At 32.9% G+C, this 17,267-nt stretch overlaps 1 protein-coding gene across 1 annotated transcript in view; it reads left to right on the top strand.

Moving 5' to 3' along the window:
- The window catches only part of STPG2 (sperm tail PG-rich repeat containing 2), a gene marked incomplete at both ends in the record, with an annotated part of 248,189 nt that extends 245,579 nt beyond the window's left edge, over nt 1-2,610 (top strand). Inside the window, 2 exons of the mRNA XM_081052765.1 lie at nt 734-849; nt 2,602-2,610. Coding sequence (XP_080908891.1) covers nt 734-849; nt 2,602-2,610 — 125 coding nt within the window. The remainder of the gene's footprint in view (nt 1-733; nt 850-2,601) is intronic.
- Nucleotides 2,611-17,267: the final 14,657 nt, after the last annotated feature.

Here is a 17,267-nt window from a genome sequence, read left to right as displayed (position 1 = left end):
CGAAAGTTTTTTTTTTTTAAATTACTAGACAACTTTGGTTAAATAAAATATTACGTGAGACCCAAGCAAAACAGAAAATCTAGAGTTGTTTTTACTGAAAATAATTCAAGCCTCGACTTGGGCTTTACTGACACATTGTCCCCTAAGCACTTTTGTTTCGGAATTTTGGGACATTTCAGAATATAATTTGAAATCCATTGACTTTAGTACAAAATCCTTATTTAGGGTTAGGCCCTGTTACATTCAACCAATCTATTTATAACTTCCAAATGTTCCATGTAAATTCCATCTTTGTGCCTTGGCTTCTACCATGTATACTGCCCATAATGCTCTTAAACCACCTTTCTGTTTCTTTAAATCTTATTCATAGCTCCAAACGAAGTTCAGTCACTACCTCTTCACTGGACATATGAATGAATATTTAGGAAATAAAAGGGTTGAGTATCTTTTTTCCTGATGTATATGTATCTTGAGGGGGTACTGTTTTCTTTCTTTTGGGGGGGGATTTCTTCTGTATTATATTTAACTATTGTATAAACAAATGTCACTATTTTATGCATATCGTATTTTGAAACACTGAACTGAATGATTTTAAGCATTTAAAAGGAATGAGTCCAAGATTGTTTGATCCTAAATTTACACGTTAACAGCATAAATCTAAGAATAATATCCCTGTGACCAAAATCAGTACTTTAAAATATACTTTATTATTTTTACATCTGTTTTCTTTTAGGGCCTGCAACATATTGTCCTGTTTTACAGAAATCTTGCTCAATACCCTTATTTGTTAAAGAATCAAAGCATTTTCAAATTTCCAAAGAGATGACTCCTGGTCCAGCAACATATGAGGTTTGTCAATGATGTTCACTTTTCTGAATAACATAAGAATAGAATAATTTCTAGAAAGTACTGAAAACATCTACATTAAAGTCCTTTTCATATCTTTTGTTCATATTGCTCCCTAATCAAAATATTTTGTCTAAGGAGCCTTTTTTTGAAGACACTCTGACTTTTTAAAAATAATTATTTAACAATTTATTTATAAATAACCTCTACAGCATTAATATATGTAATTTTTCACATCCATGCAACTTTAAGTATTTACTTGTCTATGTATACAAATTGAAATTTCCAAGTATTTATTGAAATGATGAATCTATGAGAGGACTCTGAAGAAAACCCTGTGGATCCAATAAAATCAAGTATTCATATTTTATTTTCTTTTAATAAATGTAGATACTGTAGTTTAAATTCATAATAAATAAGAGTCTCTCTTAAGCTATGAGAATTTCTGATTGTAAGGAGAAATTTTAAATAGCCCTGCACGGTTTTAGAAATTATGTTCACAGTAGATCTTAATTCCCCGTTTCATATGAAATAACTCCCCATCCCTGCCCTACTAGTGAAATATTTTATAGTGGCTGATAGCAATTAATTTGAGTTACTACTCAGTGCAAACTATGATGAATGTCCTTCTTTTTGGGTTAGTTAATGACAAGTTTATCTTTATTGGATGTATACTTTTCTACTTAATATGTCATAATCTAAATAGTACTTCAGCATTGTCAAAAGCAGACTTATAATATCAGAAAAAAAGAAAAAGAAAATGAATGAGTTATTGTTTTACTTGTTGGCTGTGGAGTCCTTCAAAAGACCACTGCTAATGCTTACTGATTAAGCAAAAGTGATTTTATTAGACTTACTTCAGAAAGAAAGACTCTGCTAGACAATCTTAGTGTTTCAGAAGGTAGAAGTCAATGGAGGATATTTATAATGTTTTAGGACTTGGGCTGTATGATGTGATGTAAGGCAAGTCTTGCAAATAGGGAACTGGTTGGGATTTGGCAACGTTTATGACAAACATTATATCTGCTTTGTATTTGTTGGGGACATGAGGAAGGGTCTTGAAGCAAGTATTGAACAGTAAGCTATTAAGTCTTGATAAATTAGATATTATAGCTTTTTATAATCTGATCATATTAAATCTTTAGCTGAATGCTTTCCCCACTCCTTTTCAAAACAGATTTTAATGGTATCCACAAAAATAAATGTCAGTAAATCTAATGTTAATTTTTCTCATTGTGATGCATTTGTCATAGAAGATGTAGCCACCAGTCCTTCTAGTATTTAAAGATGCTCTTCTTTTTTCTTTCATTAAGATTTTTAAAATTATATTTATACTTCCTCATAGTCATTGAGTGTGGAAAATTATTTTCCATGTCAGGAGAAAACATTTTTTGGATTTAATAATGATGTTTATTAAAGTATTGGCTACAATTTCAAACTAATATGTATCCTATGTATACTGCACTACCGGGTAACGTTTCTATTGAGAACTGAGTGTAATTATTTTGGTCTTCCCAATATCATTTGTTTCCTTTAACAATTGAAAAATTTTTTTTGACAAATAATTTTCTTTCTTTAAGGAAAGATTACTTTTAAGCGGATAGGCTGATAAAATTCTAGGTCCGTTTATTATATGAGTAACTTGCTCTTAATTTTTATTTAATGTTGTTCTTTCTCTGTCAAGTTTAATGTTAAGTTGGTGAGTCTTAAAAATATGTTTGCCTTAAACATTTTACTTTTTTTTTTTTTTTACAGAAAAGATGACTAGATATTTGCAACATTGCTTTAAGACTGTAATATTGGCTTTTTATTTGAAAAGTACTTAAATGTATAAGTATATAACATCTAGATGGTTATACGTTTTTTAGTGTTTCATGCCCACACTGGATCCCAAACAGTCCAGTGCTGGTGGTCTTTACAATAATATTTATAATAACTATATCTCTCTAAAGTTACACACCTATATTTGTAAAATCTGCTTGTCATTTTCATTCTTTTATGAACTCTGAATTGAGTTTCATAGGCAGCATTAGTTTTCTCTCTCTTTTTTTTTTTGTCAGAGTTGCCATTGGAATATTATCTTTATTTTGCCCATTATATTTTAATTACAAGCTAACCTGTTTGGCTTTTTTGCTTCTTCTAGTTGTTGCTATTTATTGATTCAATATCATGAACCCTTTTAAATATCTAATGAAAGCTAGAGGCTGTTTAATTTGTGGGGAAAAGCAAGTATGCTTATAACAGAAAACTGTGAATACAATTTTAGAAGGTTTATTAATCCACAAAAGCTCAATTATGGTTCTAATCAAGAACTCCCAATAGATTCTGAGATCTATGAGGGCAAAGGCGTATTTAATTTTATATGATTAGGGTTTCAACCATAGAATCTGGCACATGGTAGTATATCAATAATTGTTTACTGTATAAATTAACAAAATGGATAATCCTAGGATTTTCTTCCTAGGATTAAATCACTAATCTTTATGTAGAAATAAACATTTATTTATGGACTTAGTTCTCAGCGAAAAGAATGTGTATATGTTCTTTTAAAATAGCAGTAGATTTTATTGATTGATTCACATTCTCTTGTTAAGGAAGTGTCTGAGCAAAATCATGTATTTTTAAGTATTAGACAAGGCTCTGCATTCTTTCCTGAAATTTAAAATTGACAATTATTATATAAGGATATTCTTTTCAATGGATAAAGGAAACTTTGATGAATTTAACTTTAAAAAATCCTTCATTTAAATATTATATAAAACTTTAAATACACTTCTCTAATAAAGCAAATTCTACTGAAATTGATTAAAATTAAATAATACAAGTTTATTTTTAATATGTTTTTCTACTTTATGGAGAGATTGACATATAACATGTATAAACTTAAGGCGTGCAATGTGATGATTTTGTGCACATATAGGTTGTGAAATGGTTACCTGCAGGGGTCTGTGGTAGCTTTATGGGACATTGGCTTCATCAGTAGGGAATTGTTCCTGCAATTGTTCCTGCTGCATGTCTGCTAATAATAGCCTATGATTTTCTTCCTTGTTTTTAGCCAGCTCTACACATTTCAGCTTTGCCAGTCTGGGTAGGGTGAAACCACAATGGGACCTTCTGGCAGTCTCTGAGAGGCTGGAGAAGCTAATGTTACCCCACTCTTCCTTTTCTGGCACATGGGGCTCTTTCCAGCTGGAAAGTTCCTTTTGGGCCCTAAGCAATGTCATTTGGGGGATAGCATGGTACAGGCAAATTGTTCTCTTCGTTTTCTTCTTGTGCAATTATTCTCATTTTTTTGTTGTTGTTGTTCCACTGCATTGCTAAACTTCCTAAGTAGACTCCAGAGATGTCCCAGAAGTGTTTTGTTCATGGATCACTGTCAAATCATTGATTTTTGTTGGGGGACAGGGAAGCTGCTTTTTCCCACTTTACCATTTTTGTTTTTCCTCCAAAATATCAGCAGCTTTTTTTCTTCCAGCACTTTGAATATATCATCCCACTCCCTTCTGGACTGAAAGGTTTCTTTTCTGCTAGAAAATCCACTGATAGTTTTATAAGGTTCCCTTGTAAATGACAAGTCACTTTTCTCTTGCTGCTTTGAAAATTGGCTTTGTGTTTGACTTTTCTTTTAATACTTTTAAAAATTTTTATTGGGGAACAGTGTTTTTTTCCAGGACCCATCACTTGTGTGTCAATTTGTTGTTTGTTTGTTTGTTTGTTTGTTTGTTTTCAATATAGTTGTGGAGGGCACAGATCACTGGCCCATGTGGGAATCTAACTGGTGATTTTGGTGTTATGAGTACTGCGCTCTAACCACTGAACCAACTAGCTGCCCACCAGTAGCTCAGCTCCTAGCTCAAGCCATTGTTTCTCACTGGCCCATGTGAGAATTGAACCGGTGACCTTGGTGTTATGAGCACTGCGCTCCAACCACTGAGCCAACTGGCTGCCCTGTGTTTGACTTTTGATAATTTGATTATAATGTGTCTTGATGTGTATTTTTTTTTAATTATTCATCTTTTTTGAGATCTTTTGGTCTTCCTGTATCTGATTTCCATTTCCCACCCCAGATTTGGGACATTTTAGACAATATTTCTTTGAATAACTTTTCTGATCCTCTGTCGTCTTCTTCTGGAGCTCTCATAATGTCCATGTAATCCAGTTGAAGGTGTTTCATAAGTCCCATTAGCTTTCTTTGCTCTTTTTAATTCTTTTTATTTTCTGTTCCTCTGACTGAATAATTTCTAGTGACCTACCTGTAAGTGTATATTCCTGTCTTCTGCTTATTCTAATATTGAAATATTCTACTGAATTTTTCAGTTCAATTGTTATATTTTTCAACTGACTTATTGGGTATATATATGTATATATATATGTATATATATATATATATATATATATATATATATATATATATATATAAACTCTCAGTTTAAATTATCACTTTGTTCATTCATTGTTCTTTTGACCTTGATGAACATATTTATTATGATTATTTTGAATTCTGTAACATGTAAATCATATACCTCCATTTCCTTAGGATCAATTTCTGGAGATTTATCTTGTTTTTTTGCTTGGAACACATGTCTCTATTTCTTCATTTTCTTTGACTCTCTGAGTTAGTGTCTGCACATTAAACAAAATAGCCACCTCTCTCAGTCATCACTGGCCTTGTACAGGAGAAGGCCTTCACCAATAAGCTCAACCAGAGATTCTGGAGACCTGTCAAACCTTAGTGCTACTCCAACCCACCTTTTTTGTTTTTAGTGGCCTCCAGGTATCTAGAGTATGCTGCATGCCGTCAGTGCTCCAAAATAAGTGAGTTGAATTCCCAGTTACTTAGGCAGCCCAGAGAGGGTGAATCAGTAGAAACTCTGTCTAGCTCTTTCCTTCCCTGGGGATAAGTTGGGATTTGAGGTTTTTTAGCGTGTCCACTCTGCATTGAGCTGTGATCAAGGGGTCTGGCAATTAGCTGTGTACTAGATTAAATGCCATTGTTATACTCACTAGATCCCAGGCAACTAGAGTACGCCAGGTCTCATTAGCACTCCAAGACAGGCAAGAGAGTAGCCAGTTCTTTGGTTATCTTCCAGAAAAGTTGGAGCATTATATGTGTGGTACATCTCATTCCTCCCTGGATAGAAGGTAGGAGCTGGGGTTCATTACCTGCTCATTTTGTGCTGAGCTAGGGGAGGAGCTGTGGTAAGTTAGTTCTAACACTTTAGAATTCTCACATTAGTTCTAACCACTTAGTCCCCAGGGCTTTAGCATATGAAAGGTGCCTTTCAGCTCTCTGAGACAGGTGAGGCAGAAGCCAGTCTCTCAGGGAGCACACAGAAAAGTTGGGACCTAAATGTGTGATACAACTTCTTCACTCCTCAGGGAGAAGTTGGGAGCTGGGGGTTTTCCTCCTGATTGTATGGTACTGTGCCGTGGATGGGGATATAGCATGAAGCTCTCTCCACTTTTCATATCAGTTTTTTTCCCCCTTATCAGTTTTGATACGGCTCGTTTCACAGTCACCAAATGTGCAGGAACCTCTCAACTAGTTTCTGGATTTTTCACAAAGGGAATTGATCTAAGTGTTGCTGTGGAATTGGTGTATCTATGGGGGAAAGGAAAGTCCAGGGCTTCCCATTCTGCAGTCTTCCTCCTACTCACATCCCTATTCTCTCTTAATCTGACACAGGCATCTTCCCCTAACTACTTCACAAAAATGGCTAGCCAGTGACTTTGATAAATTTACTGCTGAGTCCAGTGATTAATCTTGTGATGAATCTCCTCATCTTATTTGTCCTAACAGCATCATTTAATACAGTGGATTCTTCCTTCTTGGAAACATTTTCACTGCCTCCAACTGGGCTTTCCTGACTATCATTTTCTCAGTTTATCCTCCTAACTCACTGGCTACTCTTTCTCAGTCTTGTTTGTTGGTCTGTCTTCTCTTGACTTATAAATGTAGGAGTTTCATTTTTAGATATTATCTCTCTCATTACTTTGGTGATCTCATTCAGTCCTCATTGCTTTAAATACTGATGACTCTCTACATCTAAATACTAACAATTCTCAAATTTATATTTCTAGTCCAGAATACTCTCCTGAACTCCAGATCTATCTATGAAACTCCCTAGTCATTACCTCCTCTTGGATGGCACATCCCAAACATTCTCTATTCATTGTCTTCCTCATTCTTGGGAACACAATCTTAATTGCTCAGGCCAGCAACCTTAGAGTGTTCTTTATTTCTTCTCTTTAATTCACAACACATAGCCCATTTATTCACAGGGATATCTTGTTAGGTCTCCTTATGAAATGTGTCAATAATTCTATTACCTCTACCACTATGGACCAATGTACCAGCACATGTGGCTTTGATTATTACAACAGCTTCTACTTTGGAAATATTGTCAGAATCTGATCATTTCTCACTATCTCATTATTATCACTTTCTTTTGAAGACACATTCTCTCTCGGATTATTTCAATAACCTCCTATTTATTCTTGATGTTTCTATGCTACTTCAAGCTAATTTTTCAATACAGCAGCTGGAATGAAATGGTTAAAGTGTAAGACAGATCCTATTCTTTGCTAAAAAACAAAAAACAAACAAACAAAAAAAAACAAAAATCAAAACAACAAAACTCCATTGTTTCCCATTTTTCTCAGAATAAACATTAAGTCATTGTAACAGTCTACTAGGCCACATACAATACTCTAACCAACTCTTTCTTCTCTGCACTTGTTTTCTACCACATAGCCTCTATTTTGCTTCATTTAGCCACACTGATCTCCTGTGCAAGCTTGCGTGGCACATTCCTACCTCGCAGATGCTGCCTTAGTTGTTTCTAGTGCCTTGAATACTTATCCCTAATACCTGCATGTCTTAATCCTATATCTTCTTCAAGTTCTTCATGAGGACTTTTTTTTTGTGTGGCTTTTCTCACAGATTTTCACTTATTAGAACAGTATGTATTAATAGTAGGGATTCAATAAATATTTGTTTGATTTTTAATGGATTTTAACTTTTTTCCATGCCATATTACTACTTAGATATTTTATAAACTTAATTCTAGTCTTTATCACCAGCTACAAAATTTTAATTTCTACTCTTGCTTGTTTCTTTAACACATTTTAAAGAGCAGTTTTAGATTTACAGCAAAATTGTGAAGGAAGTACAGCGATTTCCCACATGCCCCATATATGCATAGTCTCCCTCATTGCCCACATCACTTACCAGGATGTTACATTTTTTACTAAGGATGAACCTACATGACACATTATAATCACCCAAAGTCCATAGTTTACTTTAGGGGTTCATTGTAAGTGTTCTACATTCTATAGGTTTGGACAAATGTATAATAACACATATTCATCCTTACAATATCATACAGAGTATTTTTCACTGCCTTAAAAATTCCCGATGCTTTGCTTATTCATCTTCCTACCCATTGGCAACCACTGATCATTTTATTGTCTCCATAGTTTTGCCTTTTCCATAATATCATACAATTAGATTCATACAGCCTTTTCAGATTGACTTCTTTTACTTAGTAATATACTTTTAAGGTTCTACTCTTGCTTTTTAGAGTTTAGCTGTCTTTTAATTATTAATGTAATGAAAAAACATATGTCTGGATTTCTAAAAATATATATATATGAGCACATTGAAAAGGAGATATAGGGTTTTGCCATTTGAATCTCATAATCAGAAATTCAGATGGAGGATATAAAATTTAGAGAAAAAATATCTCCAAATCGTCTTTTCTTTCTTTGATTTTATTACTTGACAAAATATGTGTTAGATATGAATTGTTAGTCTCAGATGAGCTCAAATTGGCTTGATATTAGTATATTTTTGTCTCAGTTTCTGAAAAATTAGGCTTTTATCATCATCAGAGATTTCTGAAGTTTGGGGGTGCCTTTTTGTGTGAAGTTTGTAGATGTTATAGAAGAAGTTGACAAGATTGCTTTAGGAACTGCTCTTCAGATTATTTTTTAATATAGAAAATTGCCTATAGACAATCTTGACAGTTAGTAAAATAGAATAAGGTGGTATGCGATCAGAGCTATTGAAAACAAATTCTATAGTGCATTAGAGTGTCTGTATTTGTTCCAAAGGGCCACTTACAAGAAATTAAAGGATGCCAAGTATATGTGTCTAGAAGTCTACTCTCAGCTTCAACTGGAATAGCTTGTTGGGAAAGTATCCTGAGGTTTAATGGAACTGACCTCTAATGGAGGATGGGGCTGAGAGAAGGAAGAAAGAGGCTGACAACTCCAGAATTAAACTAAGGGTCTATTAAGGGAACTTATGGACAGAAGCAGTCTTGGGCAGCAGCGAGATGGTGCATCTCCTCACCCGAAAGGGGATAGGGACTTGATATAGCTAGTCTCCAGAATACAGGTGGCTTGTAGCCATGTGACATGTGCTTGTTAAGAGCTGTACATTCCAAAGCAGTAAACAACTTAGTGATCTACTTATCTATGTAAGACCATTGCTTTCAGTTGATATGGGCCCACCCTTCTTGGGGAGAACCAATGGTCACTGAGAGCAACTTACTTCTTAAGGTGGCATCAGTCATCTAAAGCACCAGAAACCGTTTTGTCTAACACGGCTCTATTTTCTGTGCTTTACTATATTACACATTTGCATAAAATTACCTTAGAGAAAGAGTTCTACTGCATAAAGTTAAAAAGAAAAATGTAAAACCACACTTGTAGAGAAAAGGTAGGTTTCTCAATTAAGAGAAAACTTAGTATAAATGTCATTTCAAGCATTTAATAACTCAGATGTAAGGTTAAAAATCTACTATAAGACAAAACAAGGACAAAAAAAAAGCATTTATTGGATCCAAACAGTTGGATCCATAAATTATAGTTATTGTTACTATTACTTTTATTTCATAACTATATTCATATTTTTCTAGTTCATAAATATGAACCCAGTCTGGTCTAGGCTCTGAGAACAAAAAAATAAAAAAAATCTGTTCTCAAATATGTAGCAATCTGGTAAAAATATATAAATATTTTCTTCTAATAAAATAATTATTGTATTGGGAATAGGTGAAAGGTATCAAGATACATGGGGTCAGAAATTCCTAAGTCAGTCAAATGCAGTGAAGGAATCCTCGGAAAGCATTTTATAGGAAATAAGAGATTAATGAGATTTTGCTATTTGGACAAGCCAAGGGAGCACATAGTGGGCAATAAGAAAAATAAATGCAAATTCCAGGAGGCACTATAGAATAAAATATCCTTGGGAAACTGTTATTAAGTCAGTATTGCAAACAATGTATAATAGATGGTATGACATGAGACATGTAGACAATATTAGATCATAAGTGCGTTAAAAAATATGCAGAGTTTTTGTTTTCTCCTCTAAATTACAGGTAGACACTAAAGATTTCTGAGTAGAGGTTATATACTAATATAAATTAAGCAAACCCTATTTTTAAATTTTTAAATGTTGTTTTCACCTATTTTGGATAAATTGCTAATAAAAAATGATAAGGTTGATTTAAATTATCTGGTTTTCTTGAATGAAAGTTATTTCTTAAGTTCATTTCCAAATATTTGCTTGTAGCTATAAAAACATATTTATTTTGAAATATGATTTAAACTTCTGTTTTTAAAAGTTCAGTTTTATACCTTAGTTTTCAAGTTTGTGGGATAGTATTTCAAATCCTTTGGAAATGTGATTTAAACTTTTCTTTTAAAAAATCAGTTTTGCACTTCAATTGTAAAGGTCATGGCATGTTACTTAAAACCCCAAAGTGAACGCTTAAAAGCTAGCTGTCATTTGCCATTCCCAAAAAAAGGTCTTTGACTCTCCATGGACCACATGCGGCGTTTAATTTCCCCTGCTTCATTTCTGCTTATAGAGCTCTGCATAATCCTCTGAACTTCCTCAGTTACTAAGCTTTGGAAGACTGTGAAGGTCTGTCCTGGCAATTCTATTTTATCTTATTGTATCAGGCCTTGAAATGCCTATCAGAGGTAGGCTCTGCTGTATGATATGCTGAGAGGATTCCAGATTAATCATGTTGCTAGATATTGTGTTGGACTAGCAATGACTGTCTGGATCTTAAATACTCGTTTCAACTTAGAAAGATTGCTAGGTGATTGTATATTATGGATAATTCTCATGATGTCCATAAATTCTTTAAAAGAAGCAAAATATTGTGTGCTCAGACATTTGTGTATGTTTCTGTGGATAGTTTCCATAATACACTCAAAGGGAACTGTACCCCCTCCCCAAATAAAAGTTTAAGAATCACTGCTTTTTACCCAAAGAATACCTTTAGCTACTAATAATTCAGAGAAAGAGCAGAGAATTACAATTTCTACCACATGTGAGGCAGTGCTATCAAGGAAGAAACAACAAAACCCCCCCAGCTCTATCCATGGTAACTGCAAACCTTTTTATGTACTAATCTATTACTTTCCTACATATGTATAATTAAACACAGAACTTATTTATGGAATTACCTATCAAAAATATTTTTTAAACTGGGACAGTTACACCTGATATTTTACACAGTGGAGTACTATAGTCAAAAAATGGGTGAAATATATGACTTTTACAATGGTGTTGGGTGATAACTTGAACGTAACAATATTAAAATAGGGAGAGTGGAAAGGAACCAGGTTCATGTCTATTTAACCTATTTTTAACTTGAAATAGTGTTGTTTTAATGGGTTATATTGAAATATATTAATTTATGTGTGTTTCAATATGCTAAAAACTTATCTAAGCCATGCCATGACTATTTTTATTACTAAAAGGTGTTTTTGCCTAAGACATAATTTAAGTTTGTGCTATGAAGGCAAGAAAGATCTTATGAAAGGTCTAGTATTAACAAATGAAAATTATGTTTTTCTACTTTATTGTTCTTATTGCAATTTAGAAGTTTCATTATTTGTTCAAAGAAGTATTTTAACTTTTTGATAAATAATCATGTTTATAACCAAAGAATGAATATTTTATTAAGTTTCCAAATTTTTATCTCTGGTTATCAGAATAACTCTTTTTAAAAAAATGTGTTCTCCTAAAATATAAACTTTGGTTTACCATGCCATAGCATATGTTTATAAGTTGAGGTTTGTGGATTAGAATCATTAGAGAAGTATCAGTAATAATAAAGGTACTAAGGGAAATAGGCTTTGCTTTGAATTCCCCAGTAAAATTGTTAGAAATATTAACTATTTTATCCTCCAAGAAAGTCAGAGATGAGTCTGTTGTTCTCACTGGCTGTCAAAAATATTTACTGACAAATGCCAAAATGTAGCCCCTCTGGCCCTCTTTTTCCTGATACCACCTAGTTCCAAGGATGATGTCTCTCAGGGTTCAGTGTCTCCTTTCCTTCACCTTTACTGCAGTAATTACATTCTGACGGGATATTGGCACTCAGTGCAGTAATGTTTCATCTTCTGTGATGCTGTCATTGCTGTTTACCTAGTCGTTCCTGAGGCAATTGATACTGACCTATTTATGTTTATGTTCAATAGTTGTATTTTTGAGAAAGAGGGGTATAGCTACAAAAGAATATATCCTTTCATTCACAGTTTTTCAGAATCTCAAGTTATGTTATTTGCCTTGATCTTTTTTTTTTCCCCATAGCACCTTTTTTTTTTCTTGGTTCTAGAAGAAGTTGGAAGAAAGCAATATTAACATGAACGTAAATTAATAGCTACATGTATAAGCTAATGCCATCAGGGATGCTTAAGCAAGCTAGGGTACCCTAAACTCTCTCTGCCTCAGAGTGAGTTCTCTGCTCATCAGATATTTTAGAGAGAGAGATATTAAGCGATTGGTTTCCTCAACATTGGTTAAAAATGTTAGAATTTGGAGAAGACCATCCGTATCACTTTGTATAATCATTACACATCAGAAATGGTCCTTGATTTTTCTATAAATAGGACTACCTATTGATTTGCCCAAATAGATTCATATTTTTACCCTGAAGATTAGAATAGGCCACCTTCTGGCTTTTTCCTGTATCAATCATCTTAAAATCTTTTAAGATAGTTCATTTTATGTGCTGAAAAAACATTAGTTTCTTCATAATTGGCTCTGATATGGTAGCTCAAACCTAATTATCATGAGTCTGAAATATATGGTGAGTAGCTGTTGTCAGTAAAATGTAAACGTATCAATTACTCTAATTTACTGGCAAAGAAGGTGATGTTATTCACCTTGTAAAGTGTTAATTTTGTATTTGTAAATATTGGAAACTATATTTAAAAAGTCCTGGCCTAGAAAAAGTGCTGTTGCTTCAGTGACTGCTTTATTGATTTAAATATCCTTGAAGTGTAAAATTAGTTTTAAGCCCCCTCAAATACTAAAATATTAGTGAGGACTTTAGAGAAAATATTTCCAATACAAGACAAAAAAAATCCTTATAGGTATTTTTCATGCAAAATAAATAAAATTATGGAAAGAGAAAATATACATGGTTTTGGAGTCTTCCCTTTTTGTCTTTTTGTGAAATTTTAAAGTGTCAAAGTTGACAATCTGAATTCTCTTTTTTCACTTTCATGAAAACTGAAGAATTCCCAAGTAAGACTTCCTTTTGAGGGACCTGTGTCTTAAATGGAATTAAATGATTAAAAATTAAACACAGTTCTTAAAGTTTATTTTGTTGACTATTATGAATGCTAGTGTTCCAAACATTTCTACAATTAAATTATGCTATCATTCAATGACTGTTACTGTGCCTATTATTATTTTATTTTCATTTTCTGTTCCAAAAAAGATAAAAATCTTTCTAAACTTTTCTAACAAATGTACCATTTAATATTCATATAAACCACTTCCCTATTTGAAAATTACTAATTGTTTTTGTATGTAAAATAGCAAGTAGCAACTACCGTCAATTATTGCAACAATTTTCCCCTTGTAATAATAAATATTTACATTTCAGAGAGAGGAAGAGAGAGAGAAGTAAATCTCCTAAATGTACTTTTTCATATATTGATATAATGGCCATTTTAAAAAAACACCTTTTTCTATGTGTGACACATACTGCTTTATGTTTGGTCAAAATATTTGTCAGTTTCTTGATGATAGGAAGAAAAATGGGAATATAGCGTTTTATGAATACAAAAAGTTTCATGTTATTTATTGTAAATTCCCAGATGCTTTGCTATCAATCTTGTATCATTTACTTTGTGGTGGCCAAATGGTTGACTAGAAAAGTAAAACCGACATCAGACAGCATATTCAGTTGCATGTGAAAGCTATTTATTTAGCTTATTTGAGAGTATAGTGCTCAGTGTTACAAAAACGAGCAGCCAAGCTTTCAAGTTATGTTTTGTTTCTATAGAAGTAGAGGAATTAATAGCATTGATGATTTATTTTTTATCAATCCCTAAAAATAATACATATACACGTCTTTCTGATCTCAGTCCAGAGTGAAAGATCTTAGATGACATTTTCTGTTGTATAAGGATAATGATAATAAAGTTAATTATTTATTGAATTAGTAAATGTGATGCCAGTTTATTCTTAATATTAAATCCTTGTTTTCGTCACTATTCTATAAGAATATTACTACCTTCATTTCTGTATATTCAATAATTTTAATTGATTGCTGAGATATTAGAGACATATGTGACCTTCATTTTAAAATAATGTGATACCGATTAGATATAAACAAGATCTTCTGTTGTCTTATTAAAAACCTTGTATCATTGTCATTTTCAAGAAACTCTGAATTGGTTTATTATTAGAAATCTAGCATTTTTCTATTTACATGTTTATTTTATTAATGTACACTTGCCTTAATCGAACTTAATTACTCCTATATTTAAAATCTTAATAAATATTTATAATTCTAAATGTTTTCTATAATCTACTTAATAATTTGGTACAAATAGCAGATAAATGATTTTGAAAATGCTTAATGTCAATATTTTGGCTAAGCTAACTAGATATTTATTAAAGATTTTCCTCATTTGGGTTTTAAATGAATATTTGCACAGATTGCTAACTTGAACAACTAATGGTTATGTACATATTATGTGAAGTTTGCTTTTAGGTCATAAAATTTGGTATTTGAAGGATATTGAAACGTTACCTAATTCAATTTTTAGTATGCTGTCTAATTTTATTCTGTCACTGAACAAATACAGCACACAAAGAATTATGCTTGGTACTGTGAAGGATACATGAGTAGATTAGTCTGTAGCTGTTGATAGCTGAATTCAGGGATAAAAAATACAAGTGCGTAATTAAAAAGATAGTGGTTTAGTAAGAAAATAACTTCAGAACATATACCAAATTTTTTTACATGTGATATGCATGTTATAATGTATTCAAAAGATCCCTTTTTGATCTTGACTTTGTCACTACTAATTTTTAAGAAGCCAACTCATCCCTAAATCCCTCACCCACTCCATACATGAAGGTGGAAAGACAAGGCTGGGAATGTTAAGATTCTATGCATATACTTTCATTATCCCTCTTTCTTCTGGAGTTAAATTTGAAAGCATATTGAAATGTTAAGTACGTAATTTGAGAGAAAATAAAAATTTCCATTTGGAAATTTAAGCATGTGAAATAATATTAGAGAAAATATAAATATCAAGTTATAAAACTAAGAGTGTAATGCATTTATCACTCTGATATATTTCGTCTAACGGGGAAGAAAGATTCTTAGCTGACTAAAAAAAAATGATTCAATATCATATTTAAAAATCATCCATAAAATAAAAATATTATTTGCCAGCCAATAAATTTAGTATCAAAATTGACAGGGGAGACATTATGTACAAAAAAAGGGAGGGGGAGTAAGTGAATAAATATTCACTGCAGATTGGGACGACCAGTCTTCTTCTCCCAGCTTACTTCTAGAAGAATGGCATCCAGGAGTTTAACTTTTAGGCAGGAGAATGAATGATTCTTTTCTGAATAACAGATCAATGCTGAAGAAAAAGCAAAAACAAAAGTATCTTAAAGGTATTCACATCAAGGTTTTGTTAATGAAATAGGTGAGCCACATCATCCTTGACACAAGTTCAGTTGACAAGCCCCAGCTATGCCCAGAGAACTTCTAATCAACTTTTAGTGGCTTCAGGAGCGGGGCAAAAACATGAATGGGTCACAAAGATCAGTGACATTTACATCCAATGCGTTTGATATGAGAAAGGCAAAAAAAAAAAAAAAAAAAGGAGAGAAAGAAAAAGAACACTTTGAGGAAACATAGGTCTTGCAAGGAGAAGAAAACCTTCAATAATCCAACATTCATAGTTTTCAGATTTCCATGACATGAGCGCACTCAGTGTACTTTTATTTGGTAAGGAATGCCTATATGGACTGAGTGTTGTTACCTGAAGTAAATAACATGCTTTTTTAAAATTCTTTCCATCAAACAATCCTCAGTGTCTGGCCTCATCTACAATTCAGGTTGAACCATATAAAATTACAAATTTTGTAGGTCAGCAGTGGTTAAATATTGATAATTTAATATATTTTGACCTAGTACTATTCTTTGTTATGTATATTATACACTCTCACCCAGATCATTCTCCTTGCGTTTTTTAAAAAATAGATTTCTTTATTTTTTTTTAGAGCAGGTTAAGGTTACAGAAAAATTGTGCTGAAATACGGACTTCTTAGACACTCTCCCCCTGCACATACAGAGTTTCTGCCATCATTTAACATCTTGCATGTGTGGTACATTTGTTGTAACTGATGAACCAATATTGATGCATAATTATTAACTAAAGCCCATAGTTTATATCACTCTTTGCATTGCACAGTTCTGTGGGTTTTTACAAACTCATAATGTCCTGTATTCACTGTTATGGTATCATACAGAATAGTTTTACTACCTTAAAAAAGCCCTGTGCTCCACCTGTTTGTCCTTCCCTTTCTTCCTCTGATTTCCTGAAAATTGCTGACCCTTTTCCTGTCTCTATAGTTTTGCCTTTTCAAGAATGTCATGTAGTTGGAGTTACAGTGTGTAGCTTCTTGGACTACACAATGTAACTCCAACTACATGACATTTTCAAGTCTGGTTTCTTTCACTTTTTAATACGCATATAAGAGTCCTCCATTTCTTTTCATAGCTCATTTCTTTTTAATCACTGTATAATCCTCTGTCTCCATTGTATAGCTGTTCCGTAGTTTATCCATTCACCTATTGAATGCAGGACATCTTGTTTACTTCTTTTGGCATGTATGAATCAAACTGCTATAAACATTTGTATGTAGATTTTTGTGTGGACATAAGATTTCAACTCATTTAGGTAAATGGAAGTGAGATTCCTGGATCGTTAGATAAGACACTATTTAGCTTTTTAAGAAACTGCCAGACTGACTTCTAAAGTGGCTGTACCATTTTTTTGTTTTGTTTTGTTTCCACCATCAGTGAATGAATTGCCAGCATTATGTGTTGTCAGTGTTTTACATTTACGCCACT

The sequence above is a fragment of the Rhinolophus hipposideros genome, assembly GCF_964194185.1.
Source record: "Rhinolophus hipposideros genome assembly, chromosome: 1".
Taxonomy (NCBI): Eukaryota; Metazoa; Chordata; class Mammalia; order Chiroptera; family Rhinolophidae; genus Rhinolophus; species Rhinolophus hipposideros.
The sequence above is the reverse complement of the archived record's forward strand: the minus strand, read 5'-3'. Positions and strand labels throughout refer to the sequence as shown.